Consider the following 14955-nt stretch of genomic DNA (forward strand, 5'->3'; position numbering starts at 1 on the left):
TTTTAAAAACAATCGTTACCACAAGGCAGAATTGAGGTAGCACTTCTAATAGAAAAGTGGATAAATATTTGAAGCAGAGAAAGGTGTAGGGTTTTGAGGAGAAACAGAGGCCGTTGAATTAGTTTTGGATTTCCCTAGCAAAGAGCTGGCAGACAAATGATGGACTAAATGATGGACTACTTTGCAGTAAACTTCAATGCTGAATGATTCACACATATAACAGGAAAAACTCAACAGACAACTTGCAGAGAATTTACCTTTCCATCTTTACAGTTGTGTATAGCATTTTGCTATACTCATCAAAGAGCGAGCAATGGGTTTGCAGAAGAATTACATTGTAAACCACCACAGCAATCAGCATCATCACCATCTTCAGCTCGTAGTTTACTCGCAGGAACACAGAACACGACATCAATCCCAAAATACAGCTGTATAGAAAATACTGTGGTAGAAAAGTAACACATTGAAACCCTATTATAATGAGCTCTATTAAAAGTAAATTTCCTTAAAAGGTGGAAATCACACTGTATGCTTCTGATATAGTAAAAAGTCTCTTCAAGGAAGATGTCTCTAAAAGATCAAGATTGGTGCTGCAAGACTGAGAATATTTGGATGTATTGCTAGCCCAATCTAATATAAAAGGAACAGCACCATAGTGTCCTTTTACAATTAGCATTGTGGCAACCCCAAGAAAAAAGGGCGATGCTGACAGAAGAAGAAGGAGAAAGTGCTTTTACAAAACCTGAGTTAGAACTCACTTAGAAAATTGCCTCAAGTTATAATCCACTCACATGGTGGGTAACAGAGGCTCTGGAAAAGATTCAGAGGGCTAATAGATTGATCCCTCATTTAAAAGTTCTTAGTTATGAAATGCCTAGAGAGATGGGCCATTTAACTCCAGAAAAGCATAGATTTCGAGCAGATATCCTACATGACAATGCTGACGACAATTCAAAGAAAAAAGTACTTTATTGACTGTGAAACACTTTGAGATGTCTAGTGGTTGTGAATGACACTATATAACTGGAAAGAAGTCTCCTTTTTGTTTAGATTTGACGGTGGTATTTAAAATAATGGAAGAACTACAATGTGTTTGGGTGAATAAATTATTTGAACTTGAAAGGTTAGAGAGGACCAGGCATCATGCATATGAGTTATGTAACCATTGCACCAGATTAGGAGTAAGGTTCTTTTTGCAGAGAGGATCAAGCTACCTGCTTGTGCAGTGAGTGTGGATTCATTGCAAACATGCAAACAGTAGGTGGATGAGTTCTTGATTGGGGCTGATGTTGCTGTGTACAATGTGTAGGATGGATTGGATGATTTGTCTCAAGGCCACTGTAGTCTGGGGAATTGGTTTTGACTGCCTTTGGGAATAAGAGAGGAACTTACCAAAGTGTTTCCCAACTCCCCACCCCTGAATTGGCAGAGAGTTTTAAAAAATCTGTTTTTTTTTGTCTACTGGGCGGATTACCATAACTTCCGGTAGTTAAGAGCAATGAGGGTCAAGCTGCTTAATTGTCTTGATGTGCCAACTGGTTTTTTCCTGCCCATCAATTTTGTAATTTGGAATAAGCAGGATTTTGTTGTAAGAGAGGTTTTACTATGGATGTGCAGTAGAAACATATCTTTAAAAAAGAATTTAATAAATAAATTAAACTATATGACAAAGAATCAGAAATAAAATAGTTACTCTTTTTGACTAGTGTTGTCAACATAAACAGTTGAGTGCTACCTACAAATTGAGGTTTCAAAAATTTTAATGTGCTTAATATGCAGGATTAAAATCAAAGGCAGCAGCAAGTTAACAATATTACTCTGATATTTCTGTACAACCACTGCTGTGTACACCAATCCATCAGTTACCATCAGCTAGAGCTGCAAAATTAATATTGGCCCAATTTTCGCAATGATGGCGAGCTTCTCCAAAATTTCTAAGTCCTGCCACCGAACCCAGCATTTCCCATCTTCCCAGCAGCGGGACTGGAGTTGGGCCAGGGTTCGCACATGTGTGAATTGCCGAGGCAGCTGGCCATTTAAATCGCTAACTGCCTCCCCTGAAGTGGGATTTTAGAAGACCAAGAGTGTGAAATCTGGAGTATGCAGACTAGAACAGGTAAGAAGAGGTTTTAACTTGGTGGATTCATTTGGAGAGCCTACATACCCCTTTGGAAATGTAAAGTACGACTTTGGATAGGGTCCTGAGATACCTTTGGGAGAGGTAAGGCACCATTTGGCAGAGGTAATTTACCCTTTGAGATTGTTGAAAGTCAACATGATTATGCACTTTTTATGCACAAACTCATTGGAACTATGCAGTTGTGAAAGCTATCCAGGAAGTGTCAAAGCTGGTCAAGAAATGTCCAAGGTTACTAGGTGAGTAGGCCAGGAGGGGGTAAGGGCAAAGGGTTGTGGGTGGGAGGCATGGGTTGGCATGAGTTGGCACTAAGTTGGCATAGGGGTATGTGGACAGTGGGGGTGGGCCAAGGGGCATGGGTTAGCAGAGGCGGTGTGAGGGGACAATGGGAGTGGTGGGGGCATGTGTTGGTATAGAGGGGTGAAGGGCCATGAGGGTTGGGTGGGAGACATGGATTTTCGTACATTGGCAAGAATGGGGCATGGGAAGAGGATGGGGTGGAATGGGGGGGGGGTGAGGTCTCGAGGGATGTTTTTTGTTTTATTTTTAAAAATTTTTTTAATTTATTTGAACACGGTGCTGAAACACAGAGGCAGGCCTTGTGCCCAGCCTGCCCCTGCACCTGGCAGCCTCTGCACTCATTCTAGGGTCACCCTTCCTGAATTCTATTTCAGTCCACACCTCAACCCTGACCAAAATCCAACCTGCAAGTGGCCATTTTTAAAGTGCGGGTTCGCCAAGCCGGTAAATCTCCCAACTCTGTGAACCTAACCTCAGTCAAAAATATGGGTCATTACGTAATTTCTCTGAAATGTTGCTACATATGTTCATGGTAAAAGTAAACAAAGGCAAGGGGTGAAAAATGGCCATTCAGTCCATTTGCCTACATCTTGCACAGAGTCTCGATAATTATTTTTATAGTGGACTCTGTGCAGACTATTCATGTCCCCGGGGAATCTTTATCCCTGATTTCTAAAGATAATTGAGCAAAATTGAAAAACATCCTTTTGATGTTATGGGCTGTGAAATTTCTTCACAGCAATAGACAAGTCTACAATCCTCAGGGATATGTAAACATATAACATTTTGTCTTAAATTTCATCCAAATAGTTCTAAAATTTGTCAGCTAATCTCTGAGGAGCTTTTTTATAAATAAAAGTGTCTTTTTTGTGCAGTATGATGTAAGGATTTGTGCTAGGAATAATCTGATGGATTTTCAAGAAGGAAGATAATCAGAGCATGAGTAATGGATGTTCCACTGAAGGTGAAAAATAAGTATAACTCTACATATTTCTATGTATTGAGCTGGTTCTTCTTTTCTTGATTAGAAGTTCTAATATCAAGATGATAGAATAAATATCAAACATGGCCTGCCGGCCACACCAAAATGCACCTTTGAAGGATGGTAAAACTATTAAATTGTAGTTTTTGGTATCCTTTAGTTCAATTAATCTTGAAGCATTTCATTAAAGGTACATTCTTAATATATTTGCTGTCTCTGCTTTTGTTCAGAAAATGGCAATTTAATGCCAACTATCACCTATTAAAAATACTCACTCAACACAATAATGAATGAAGTAGCAGCATATAAAGCAATCAATACATGAAATTTAAATTTTTTTTTTAATCCTTTCATTGGATGTTGGCATCGGTAGCAAGGCCAACATGTGTTGCTCATCCCTAACTAACCTTGAGAAGATGGTGTGAGTCACCGTCTTGACCCTCTGCAGTCCATCTAGTCCAGGTACACCTATAGTGCAGTCAGGAAGGGGGTTCCAGGATTTTGATCCAGTGACAGTGAAGGAACAGCAATATAGTTCCAAGTCAGGATGGTTTGTGTGGTTTGGAAGAGAATTTGCAGGTGGTGGTGTTCCCATGTGTCTGCTGTATTTGTCCTTCTAGGTGGTAGAGGTTGCAGGTTGGGAAGGTGGTGCAGTGCACCTTGTAGGAGGTACACACTATTGCCACTGTGTGCTGGTGGTGGAGGAGTGAATGTTTACGTTGATGGAAGGAGTGAATGTTTACGTTGATGGAAGGAGTGACAATCAAGCAGACTGCTTTGTTCTGGATGCTGTCTTGCTTCTTGAGTGTTGTTGGAGCCGTACTCATTCAGGCAAATAGAGAGTATTCCAACACACTCCTGGTTTGTGCCTTGTATACGGTGCTTAGGCTTTGGGGTGTCAGGAGGTAAAATATTCACCTCAAAATTCCTAGCGCCTGACATGCTCTTGTAGCCACAGTATTTACGTGGCTGGTCCTGTTCAGTTTCTGGTCAATGGTAAACCCCAGGATGTTGATACTGGGGGGATTCAGAAACAGTAATGCCATTGAATGCCAAAGGAAGATGGTTAGATTCTCGCTTGTTGGAGATGGTCATTGCACGGCACTTAAGTGGTGCAAATGTTACTTGCCGCTTATCAGTCCAAGCTTAAATGTTGTCTAGGTCTTGCTGCTTATGGAAGGACTGTCTCAGTTTCTGAGGAGTTATGAATGGTGCTGAACATTGTGCAATCATCAGCGAACAGCCCCAATTCTGACTTTATGATGGAGGGAAAGTCACTCATGAAGCAACTGAAGATTGTTGGGCCTAGGACACTACCCTGCAGCGATATTCTGGTACTGAGATGTTTGGCGTCCAACAACCACAACCATCTTCCTTTGCACGAGGTATGACTCCAAACAGTGGGGAATTTTCTCACAGCTTCCCATTGACTTTAATTTTGTCAGGGCTCATTGATGCCACATTCAGTCAAATGAAGCATTAGCCATTAATACATTTATAAACAGTGAATACACCAACAAATCAATGAAACAATAGGGATAAGCAAATTAATTAATGCAGCATTAGGCACTAGTGAATTAGTAAATTTATACAGCTGCAATCAGATCAACAAATCAATAAAGAAATAGAGCAGATACAGCAATCAAATAATGAAATAATGCAGCAACATGCACACCAACAGATCAATAAAAGTATGAAGGAACAAATACACCAACAAATGAATAATTGGCACACCAACAAATCAAAAAATCCATAGAGCAGCAGACAGCATTGAACTAGTGCAAAACAAATTATTAAATGAATGGAACAGTGCTAGTCAATGATTTAACTGCAGAAGTGAGTATCAACTTATGAATAAATGAATAGAGGTGCAGATACACCAATAGATCAATGCATTAATGGAAAATGGATAGTATATCAGGTGGCAATTAATTCATAGAGCAGTGAGCACACTGAAAAATCATGTATTAATTAATGTAGTTGTGTGCAGTAGTGTTTAATTAATGAAGTAGTATGTACACCAAAGAATCAATAAACTAGTGGAGCTACAAGTGCTGGTGAATTAATATATCCTTCCCATTTTGCAACTGCTGCTCCTGTAGCTGCTAATTTCCTTTCATTGGTTTCACCTCTAGTTTATTTTTCAAAGCACTATTATGTGTAGTTTTATGGAATTGGCACATGTAACAGAAAGTTAAGGAAACTGCAAACCTCTAATATTAAACTAAGAAGAAGCTTTTAGTTTGCCAGGGCACTTGGGGTAATTATCACTACTTAATATGAGGTATGAAATAAGGTGCACCCAAGTCACCCAGAGGTGGGGGCAGTGATGCCAATGGCTAGGGGGTCCCAAGTGCACTGTTTATTGGGGGTGGAAATGTGAAAATTAGGGAGGAGTAATTTTCATCTTCATCCTTTGAGGGCTAAAACAGTGAAGTGGATTAGCCACCAGTTTACAACTCATCCAATTTTATTTTATTGAAATCAAAGAAAACAAGAAGTGAACAAACCTAATAGGTTTGGGAAAACTGTTCCACCCAAGCAGTGAAGATAGAAATTACCCTATTGGTTTTAAATACCTTATATGCAGAGAATCATAGTCTAAAAATAAGTAAAAAAATAAACTGGTGAGTGAACCTAATGACTTTCTTTTTTAATAGGGGGTGGCGATTGCTGGTAAGGCCAGTATATTAGCAAGTAACTGATCTTTAAATATTACACAAACAGTCCTTTATTATTTTTTTCCTGTACTTCCTTCCGTGTCAGCTCCTGGAAGAGGGGAACCTCCCAGTTCAATGTAATTGCACTTTCAAAATCCCAACTATACAGCCTTTGCTCTCCATTGCCTTGTCTCCATTAACACGATTACTCTCTTACCCTGAACATTCTCTCAGTATGGCCCTCAATTTTGCTCCCCCAATTTTGCTCTCTTAAGTCCAAGGGGTGTAGACTAATTTAACAATCTATTGCCAGATCTGACTGTACAACATTACATAATTTCAGGTCCTGCTCTTATCTGACAAAACTGCTCACCAGTGCCAAATGGGGGTGAAGGGGGTTTGGACTTGGTGTTGTAATGGCGCCCAAAGTCAGGAGTCAGACCTGAAAGATTGTTTTTTTTAAAATGGGTACCAGCAGCCTGAGAGTTCTGATTTTTTAAAAGCCAGTTTTTCAGCTTAGTTTCAATCAGCTGCTGCTTCTGACCTTTGGGCAGCTTCGTGGTCCTGATTTTGAAAAACCCACCCAAAAAATACCCCACAAAGTGCCCAAAAGTCAGAAGCAGCAACTGAGGGATGGCATGGGAAGGACAGGATTGAAGATGTGTTTAAAATCTAGTAAGCCCCTTCCAATCATTCTAGAACTAATTAGATGCTGGGGGAAGTGGGGCGTGTGTTTGTGTGTGTGTTGGGTGGGGGGGGTTGAGGTGAAGGGGTGGAGGTGTGTGGGAGTGTGGGGGTGAGGGGAAGGGGGTGGGTGTGAGGTTATTTGGGTGGGGTGTATGGGATGGGGGTGAGGTGAGGGGGTGGGTGCGTATGGGTGAGTTGAGGGGGTGAGGGTGGTGAGGTGAGTTGAGGAGGTGGGATAGGCAGATGAGATGAGGGGCCTGGTGTGTGTGTCGGGGTGAGGGGTGGGGGTTGTGTGGGTAGGTGTCGGGGGCTAGGGTGGGGGTGTGGGTATGTGGATTTGTGGGGGGGGGGCGGTTGGGTGGTGTGGGGGTTTGACGGGTCATCTTTAAGGTTTGGTATCACAAAATTAAATACTGTACATGTCTCAAAATTCAATTTTAAATTTAAACCAACAAACAAACAACAGTCTGAATTTTCATCATGCGCTAAAGTAGACACAATTCTGATGACTTGCTGTGTTGATGTACCAGAGGCTTGAGAATCTTGGGCTTCATCAAAATAAATGTAAGAAACTAAAATCCTGGGGTGATGCAAAACAGGGTGTTGATTCACTATCGCCCATTTTATTACTCTTACAAAGTCTGGGAGTGACTGGGAATCCCTATTTGTCACTAGGAGATTGCTTAAAGAAAGGTTTTACAAATCTCTACTCCATCCTTGGTTCACCCCAGATAGGCTGTAAATTCACAGGGCAGAATTTTACAGCAGTGGGATTTTACGTTCCCGTTGAAGTCAATGGGGTTTATAATGGCTTGCCGCATTTTACAGCCCCTTCCCCGCCAAAACAGGGCCGTAAAATTCTGCCCACAGTGTGCAACACAGTGGCGGGAAGGGAAACAATCCAGTTATTGAGTTAAGGCTGTACTGAGTACCATGTATCATTCTTTTTTGAAAAACTCAGACCAACAATTCAATCTACATTTTTCCTAAGCTGCTAGTACACGTCTGATTGACAAATGACAAATCCTGTGGATAGGGTCTTTAGCGTAAAAGGGACAGATGCCATTTATGGCATATAGTGAGCTGGTGCCAGAGAAGTCAGAATGGTAAGGTATATTAGCTACAGAGTTGAATTGTTTTGTAAATGCAGTGATTTCTTTGTAGCCACTTTCCTAACATCAATTGATTGCTCTGTAATTAATTCTCCTTAGGGAGTCATCACTGGGCCTCCAATTTCACCATTACCATGGCCATTCTGCCAACTCTATGCAGGTGTAATAAAAGAAAGACAAAACCTCTATTTATACAGCACCTTTCACAATGTCCCAAAGCACTTTATAGCCACTTAAGTATTTTTGAGTTGTAGTAGTCACTGCTATAATAGACTCATAGACATCTACAGCACAGAATGAGGCCATTCGGCCCATCATGCTCACGCAGTTCAACAAAGATCTGACTACACTAATCCCATTTTCCAGCGCTTGGCCCATAACCCTGGATGCTACAGCAACACAAGTGAATATCTAAATACTTCTTTAATGGTACGAGAGTTTCTGACTCAACCACCCTTTCAGGTAGAGTTCCAGACTCCCACCACACTCTGGGTGGAAACATTTCTCCTCAACTCCCCTCTTAGCTTAGCCTTCTCCCTCTCACCTTAAACCTATGCCCCTTGCTTATTGACCCCTCTATAAATGGAAAATGTGCCTTCCTATCCACCCTATCCATGCCCCTCATAATCTTATACACCTCTATCAGGTCACCTCTCAACCTTCGTTGCTTCAAGGAATACAACCCCAGCCTATCCAATCTTTCCTCATAGCTCAGACCCTCCAGCCCAGGCAACATCATGGTAAATCTCCTCTGCACCCTCTCCCATGCAATCACATCCTTCCTTTAATGTGGTGACCAGAACTGCACGCAGTACTCCAGTTGCGGCCTAACCATTGTTTTATACAATTCCAGTATAACCTCCCTGCTCTTGTATTATATGCCTCGGCTAATAAAGGCAAGTATCCCTTCTTAACCACCTTATCTACTTGCCCCCTGCTACCTTCTGGGATCTATGGTCATGCACACCAAGGTCCCTCTGATTTGTAGTACTTTCCAGAGTCCCACCATTCATAGTGTAACCCCTTGCCTTGTTAGCCCTCCCCAAGTACATTACCTGACACTCTTCCGGGTTGAATTCTATTTGCCACTGGTCTGCCCACCTGACCAGTCCATTGATATCTTCCTGCAGTTTACGGCTGTCCTCCTCACTATTTACTACCCTATCAATTTTCATTTCATCTATGAACTTCTTGATTATACCCCCTACATTTAAGTCCAGATCATTTATTTACACTACAAACGGCAAGGGCCCCAGCACCAAGCCTTGCAGAACCCCACTGGAAACAGACTTCCAGTCACAGAAACATCCGTCTACTGTCAGCCTCTGCTTCCTGCCTCTCAGCCAATTTTGGATCCACTGTGCCACTTTGCCTTGCATCCCATGGGCTCTTACTTTTTTGACCAGTCTGCCATGAGGGACCTTATCAAAAGCCTTGCTAAAGTCCATATAGACCACATCAAATGCATTACCCTCATCAACATTTCTGGTTACCTCCTCAAAAAATTCAAAAATTCAAAATTCCAAAAATTCAAAAAATATAATGTAGACAATGTTATCAAATGGCAGAGCAGGTTTGAGGGGCTGAATGGCTTACTCCTGCTCCTGATACGTATATTCGTATGTCATTTGCATGGATGAGATGAGCTGGGCTAGATGGTCTTTGTCATCCATAATTATCTTGCAAACAGAGGCTGGAATCATGACTGGAGTTCTGTTTATTTTGTTGTTAATGGATGTTTACTGTTAACAGGTTTTATGGAATTAAATTGACAGAACAGGAGTGCGCAATGGGCTCATAGTAAATCAGTAACCTGTTTTATCCAGCACATGATCCTCAAGAGTCTTTTCCATTGACTGCAATCTTGTCATTTTGTCTACTTACCTATTATCCCATTATATCTTGGGGCTTTTATAAGTTTTTTGAGGTACTGAAACATCATGATAAAGTTGTGTCACGTTGTAGATACCGAAAATATATTATAGTGAGAAGCAGCAATCAGCAGAGTCTTCAGACTTGCTGATCAAAGAAACACAGATACAATTGTGAACCATTCAGTCTTTGTCTTCTAGCCTCTTAAAAGTTGTGTTGCACAGAGACACCTGAGGGCTCCAAATCTTCCGACTGACAGTGAAGACCTATGCTGTTCAATCGTTCCACTTTGTTGCTCAGGAGTCATTTGATCTTTCTACCCTGTGAGATTACTGATAAAACAGAAGCCCTTGTATGAAATAATTATTTTGAATAATATCATGCACCCAGGCAGGAGAAGGTCTTCTACATCTTCTACAGAATGGAAAAGATCTTGTACAGTTTATCTGGGTTGCAAGTATTAATCTTTCCCCAAATATGAATTTACTGTCATCGTGTTCATATGGTGCAATGTGCAGAACATGTTAATGAGGGCTGAGGCAGTCACCAAAATCAGTGTTGTCATCTGCTTGGTGTTATAAATAACTGATGGGATATTTTCCTGTCAAATTGCTAATATCGCATGATGCTGTTAAGATAATATTTGTACTCTCTGGTTTGTTTAATAGTCATGGTGGGATCACCTATAGGGTGCACACAACGCTACATTCATTATATTATTGCTGCTCAATATTGTGACCCATGCTCTCTCTCTCTCTCTCTCTCTATATACATATATATATATGGCATTATCATTTTACTAGGACTTTTCTATGATTGTTTGGTGAACTGATTGATGAATCTGGAAAGGGGAAAAAATATCATGCATGATTGAAGGGGAGGGTTAAAAGGGCGATGGGAATGTGGGCATTGGGGGGGGTGGTGGTGGGCACGGGGGTGTGGAAATAAGGGGCCTGGAAACTGGAGAAGCACTAGGCCCCATGATTTCTCTCCCTAGCCATGCTGCTCACTGTCCCAGGATCATTCCTGGAATGCAAAGATACAACCCGGTTTCTTTTCTCTGTTATAAACTATTTTTTAAACCTTTCTCCCCTGTCTCATCTACCCTCTCCTCCAACAACAAGTGCAAGTGGCTCATGGACGTCTTTGTCACTAAGACCGAGAGGATCTAATGAGCTGCCTCTGTTGCTTCCGTCTTTCCCCTAGCCCACTGGAACAAAATTTCTTTAAGATTCCCCACTGTCCTACCTCTGAACTCACATGTTTAGTTTCTATCTACCCTCATTCCCTCTTCAAGCTCATCTCATCCATGAGACCCATCTCCTGATCCCTTGAACTTATTCGCATTAAACTGTTGACCACCCAACTTTCCTTCTTGGTTCCAATGTTAGTTAATATTGTTGATAGCTCTTTCTCCTCAAGTCTCTCTCTCCTTCAAATCTGCTGCCTTCGCTCCTCTACTTATAAAAGAGAACCTTGACCTCCTTTGACTTTTCAACTATTACTCCATCTCTAACCTCCCTTTCCTCCCCAAAGCCCTTGAATGTTTGTTGACTGAAATAATAAGAATCCATCTTTCCTGGAACACCATTAAGTTCCTCTCATCAGGTTTCCACACTTGCCACAGTACTGAAGCAGCTTTTACCAAAGACATTCTATGCGAGTCTGACAAAGGTAAACTATCCCTCCTCATCCTTCTTAACCTGTCTGTAGTCTTTGACATGGTTGACCATGCTATCCTCTGCCAAATGCCTCTCCATCATTGTCCAGCTGGGTGGGACTGCGGTCACCTGTTTCCATCCTTATCTATCTAATTGTAGCCAAGGAATCATCTGCAATGGCTTCTCTTCTCGCTTGGACACATGACCTCTGGTGCCTCTCTAGGCCTCCTCCTATTTCTCATCTACATGCTGTACGTATGCAATATCATCTGAAAACACAGCATAGTTTCCAATCACAATGATATGCTCAATGATGACACCCAGCTCTACCTCACAAATGGCTTCAATGGATTAATGCTTTTAGCTAAATACTTGGCATTCATATATAAGGTAATTCATAAGGAAGACAGCTGTCAGCAATACTTGTACTTACCGGCAGGAAGAAATAATCATTATGCACAAACCACAGAGCCTTTCCATTTATAAATTGCAAACTTGTATTCGTGCTGTTAACGGAGGCAGAAGGTACCACTGAGTTCTTCAAGAAAAACTGAAGAAAAACATGACAAAGACATCAGCAACAGTAGATAAAAACAGAAGTTTTCATTTTCAACATTAACATCTCTTAAGGCTATTGATGTAAAACATCTCTCTCTATACCTCTATTACATTGTGGAAGCAAGGGAAACAGTTGAATATTTTTTGATCAATTATCCCTCAACTAAAAATTCAGTGAATATATACAGTGAATAAACCTTTTGTCAATGTTTTTAATTGGTATTATATCTGTGCATATTTACATCATAAAGCTGTATTTTTTTCCCTATTTACCTGAATTTCCCCCATCTTATTCTATGGCACATCTATCAGGTTGCAGTTCAATCCAGCCTGGGGAATGATGCGGTGATGCTCCATAATGTATCATCAGAACATGTACAAACTATATAACTTTGCTTGTTGATCATTTGACTGTTTGAGACTCATGTTGTTATTAATGGTGTTTTGTGAGATTTGAATGTACAAAGTGGCTTCTTCAAATGGAATAATCCTTAGGTTAGCCATTTGTTCACTTATAAGAACAAAGTAATTATATGCTAAATAAAGTTAAAACTTGAATGAATTCATCCTTATGTTCCACCAAATTCGTTGAAGTTTTTGAGGCAGTTACTAAGTTGTTGGATTTAAAAGCCGAACGACAAAGTGCAACTTGATATTTAGAAGATCTTTGACAATATGCAGTGTAAAAGGCTACTAAATACGGTTATGTCCTGTGATTGATGGGTAGATATTGGATCAGATAAGAAACAGGTTGCATTCTTATAGTCAGAAAGCAGTTATGAGTAGTGACAATTCTGTTATGGGGGTCAGTCATTAGTGGAATCCAGATGGAATCATATTAGGGCTGTCATTCTTCACTATCATTATCAATGATATGGATGAAGGGAACTGTCCAAGAGATCATGGATGACATATAGACGTAAAGACCTTGGGTCGGATATTCGTCGCCCAATGGAGGTGTAAATTGGGTTGTGAAATACTGAACTTAGTTTTTTTCGCTGGAAAAATAATTTTCCCCGCCTTTCTGACCCTACACCATTTTCATGGGGCCTTTGGTGAGATGGGAAGGCCTTGAGTGCAAAGTGTACATGCACCTCTTCCAAGGTTGGGGTCCCCATTTGAAATCTACAGGAAAATTATATTTCCTCCTGCACATTATTTTTGTGTGTTGGTGTGGATTCTGGAAGCCCTATAAAAATGCACTTCCTTGCAGAGTTCATGGGGGGAGTGAGGAAGCCTGCTGAGGAGTCGGGAACTTTCTGAAAGGTAAGTGTAAAACATTCATATGTTACTATTAGATGCTATATTGTAAAGCATTTGTACATGTGTTTTTAATCCAGTGATTCATCATAGGCATCTATCCTGAAAAGCTAAATTGACCCTTACATTGACAACAATTGTGTAAATGTGGTCATGCATTACAGCACTTTTTCTATTGGAGAAAGTGCCAAAATGCATTAAAAATGTAAAGAAAATGTCCTTTTAGTCCCTTCTATCATGTTTTGTTCTGTGATTTAAATCGACTAATAGCTCTCCCTGTTAAAAAAAAACTCTTGCTTTTCAAAGTTGAAAATAATCTCTGCCTCTGCTCCCCTCCATTAATTGACAGCTTTCAAATGGAAATGAGACACCATTTCATTCTGTCCGTTTCAGACACTGTAGCTGGAAGCTTTTATTCTGATGGCTGTGGCTATTATGAATGTTTGGTGCATTTCAAAAGCTCATAATGGCTTCAGCTCAGCAAGTGGTCTATTGACCCAAGAACCATTGAAACATTTACGAGGTTATAATAACAGAATATGCCTCTGAGGTGGTTATCTGTTTGTTTACAAATCTAATAGGTACTTAAAGGATTACATTTTTTTCACCGGAGTAGTATTTTTTTCCAAGTATCATCGATAGTGTGATTTCAGGATTTTATTAGATTGTTAGAAGCTTTTTATTCAAATGATTTTAAAATAATTCCCATTGCTATTGCATGGCTCCTGAGGACTGTGCATAGTGCATAATGGCTGAGTGGCTATGAAGGATAAATGGATGGCATGAAGGTGGCATGGGGGAATCTGAGGGGACATGGGATGGCATGGGGGTTGATGGGATAAAGGGGCATGGGATGGCATGAGAGATCTGAGGAGGCTTGGGGTGGCATAGGGTGGGTAGGGGGTGAAGGGTGAAGATTAAAAAATGTTGGTAACTAGGCTGCTGTGCTAGAGAACTGAGGCTGACCTAACCAGCCTGCCCCTGCATCCACTCTCCTCATGCGCAGCTTACAAAATGAACTGCAAACCCGTCCCTTGTGTGAAAACACGAACACTTTGGACAAAGCCACATGTGTGCAGGTTGGGTTTTCTCAAGCCCAGATAAAAATCCGGGCCCTTAGACGAGGAAAATAAATTGCAGGCAGGCTTAGATGTGATGTGGGAATGTGCCAATATCTGTCAAGTATCTTTTAATAAAGGTAAATGAAGTGCAAAGGACTTATGTTGGGGCAAATCTAAGCAAACATGATGCAGAGCTACATGCTCAAGGCTGTTTGACTAGTGAAGATGCTGTGTGCTTTAGTGCATGAGTTGTTAAAGGTGCATGATTAATGCTGTGAGGCTACTGATCAAGCAAACCGGATATTTGAATGCATTTCCAGGACAACTAAACATAAAACAAGAAATACTGGAAATGGACAGTTATGCCCTGCATGATATTCTATTAGCTCACATAGAGTGGTTGTAATTTGAGTGCAGCCTAAACAGAATGTAAAAGTTGGGAACTTGGTGCAGAGGGAAAGCAGGTACTGCCTTTTTCTCCCAGCACTTATAAGTTTGTGTAAGCTTGAGGCAGTAAGTGTTTAAAACTTTTTTGTCTGGTGTTCTAGTGCTTAGCACAAGCTAATGTGTACAAAAGAAAACTTACAACAAACTAAAATGTAAATATAAATAATCTGAATTGAAATATGACAGGGCAGGTTGTGTGTCTGGACTACAGTACATGG

The 14955-nt window shown here is 40.8% G+C and overlaps 1 protein-coding gene across 1 annotated transcript in view; it reads right to left on the bottom strand.

The window, feature by feature from the left end:
- Window positions 1–14955, bottom strand: part of LOC121276246 (adenylate cyclase type 2-like) — a 504535-nt gene that overhangs the window by 59217 nt on the left and 430363 nt on the right. The window contains exons 17-18 of the mRNA XM_041184445.1: window positions 11845–11961; window positions 258–442 (exon numbers count right to left, since the gene is read on the bottom strand). Of these exons, the coding sequence (XP_041040379.1) occupies window positions 258–442; window positions 11845–11961 (302 nt within the window). The remainder of the gene's footprint in view (window positions 1–257; window positions 443–11844; window positions 11962–14955) is intronic.

Source organism: Carcharodon carcharias, chromosome 3 (assembly GCF_017639515.1).
Source record: "Carcharodon carcharias isolate sCarCar2 chromosome 3, sCarCar2.pri, whole genome shotgun sequence".
NCBI classification, from domain to species: Eukaryota; Metazoa; Chordata; class Chondrichthyes; order Lamniformes; family Lamnidae; genus Carcharodon; species Carcharodon carcharias.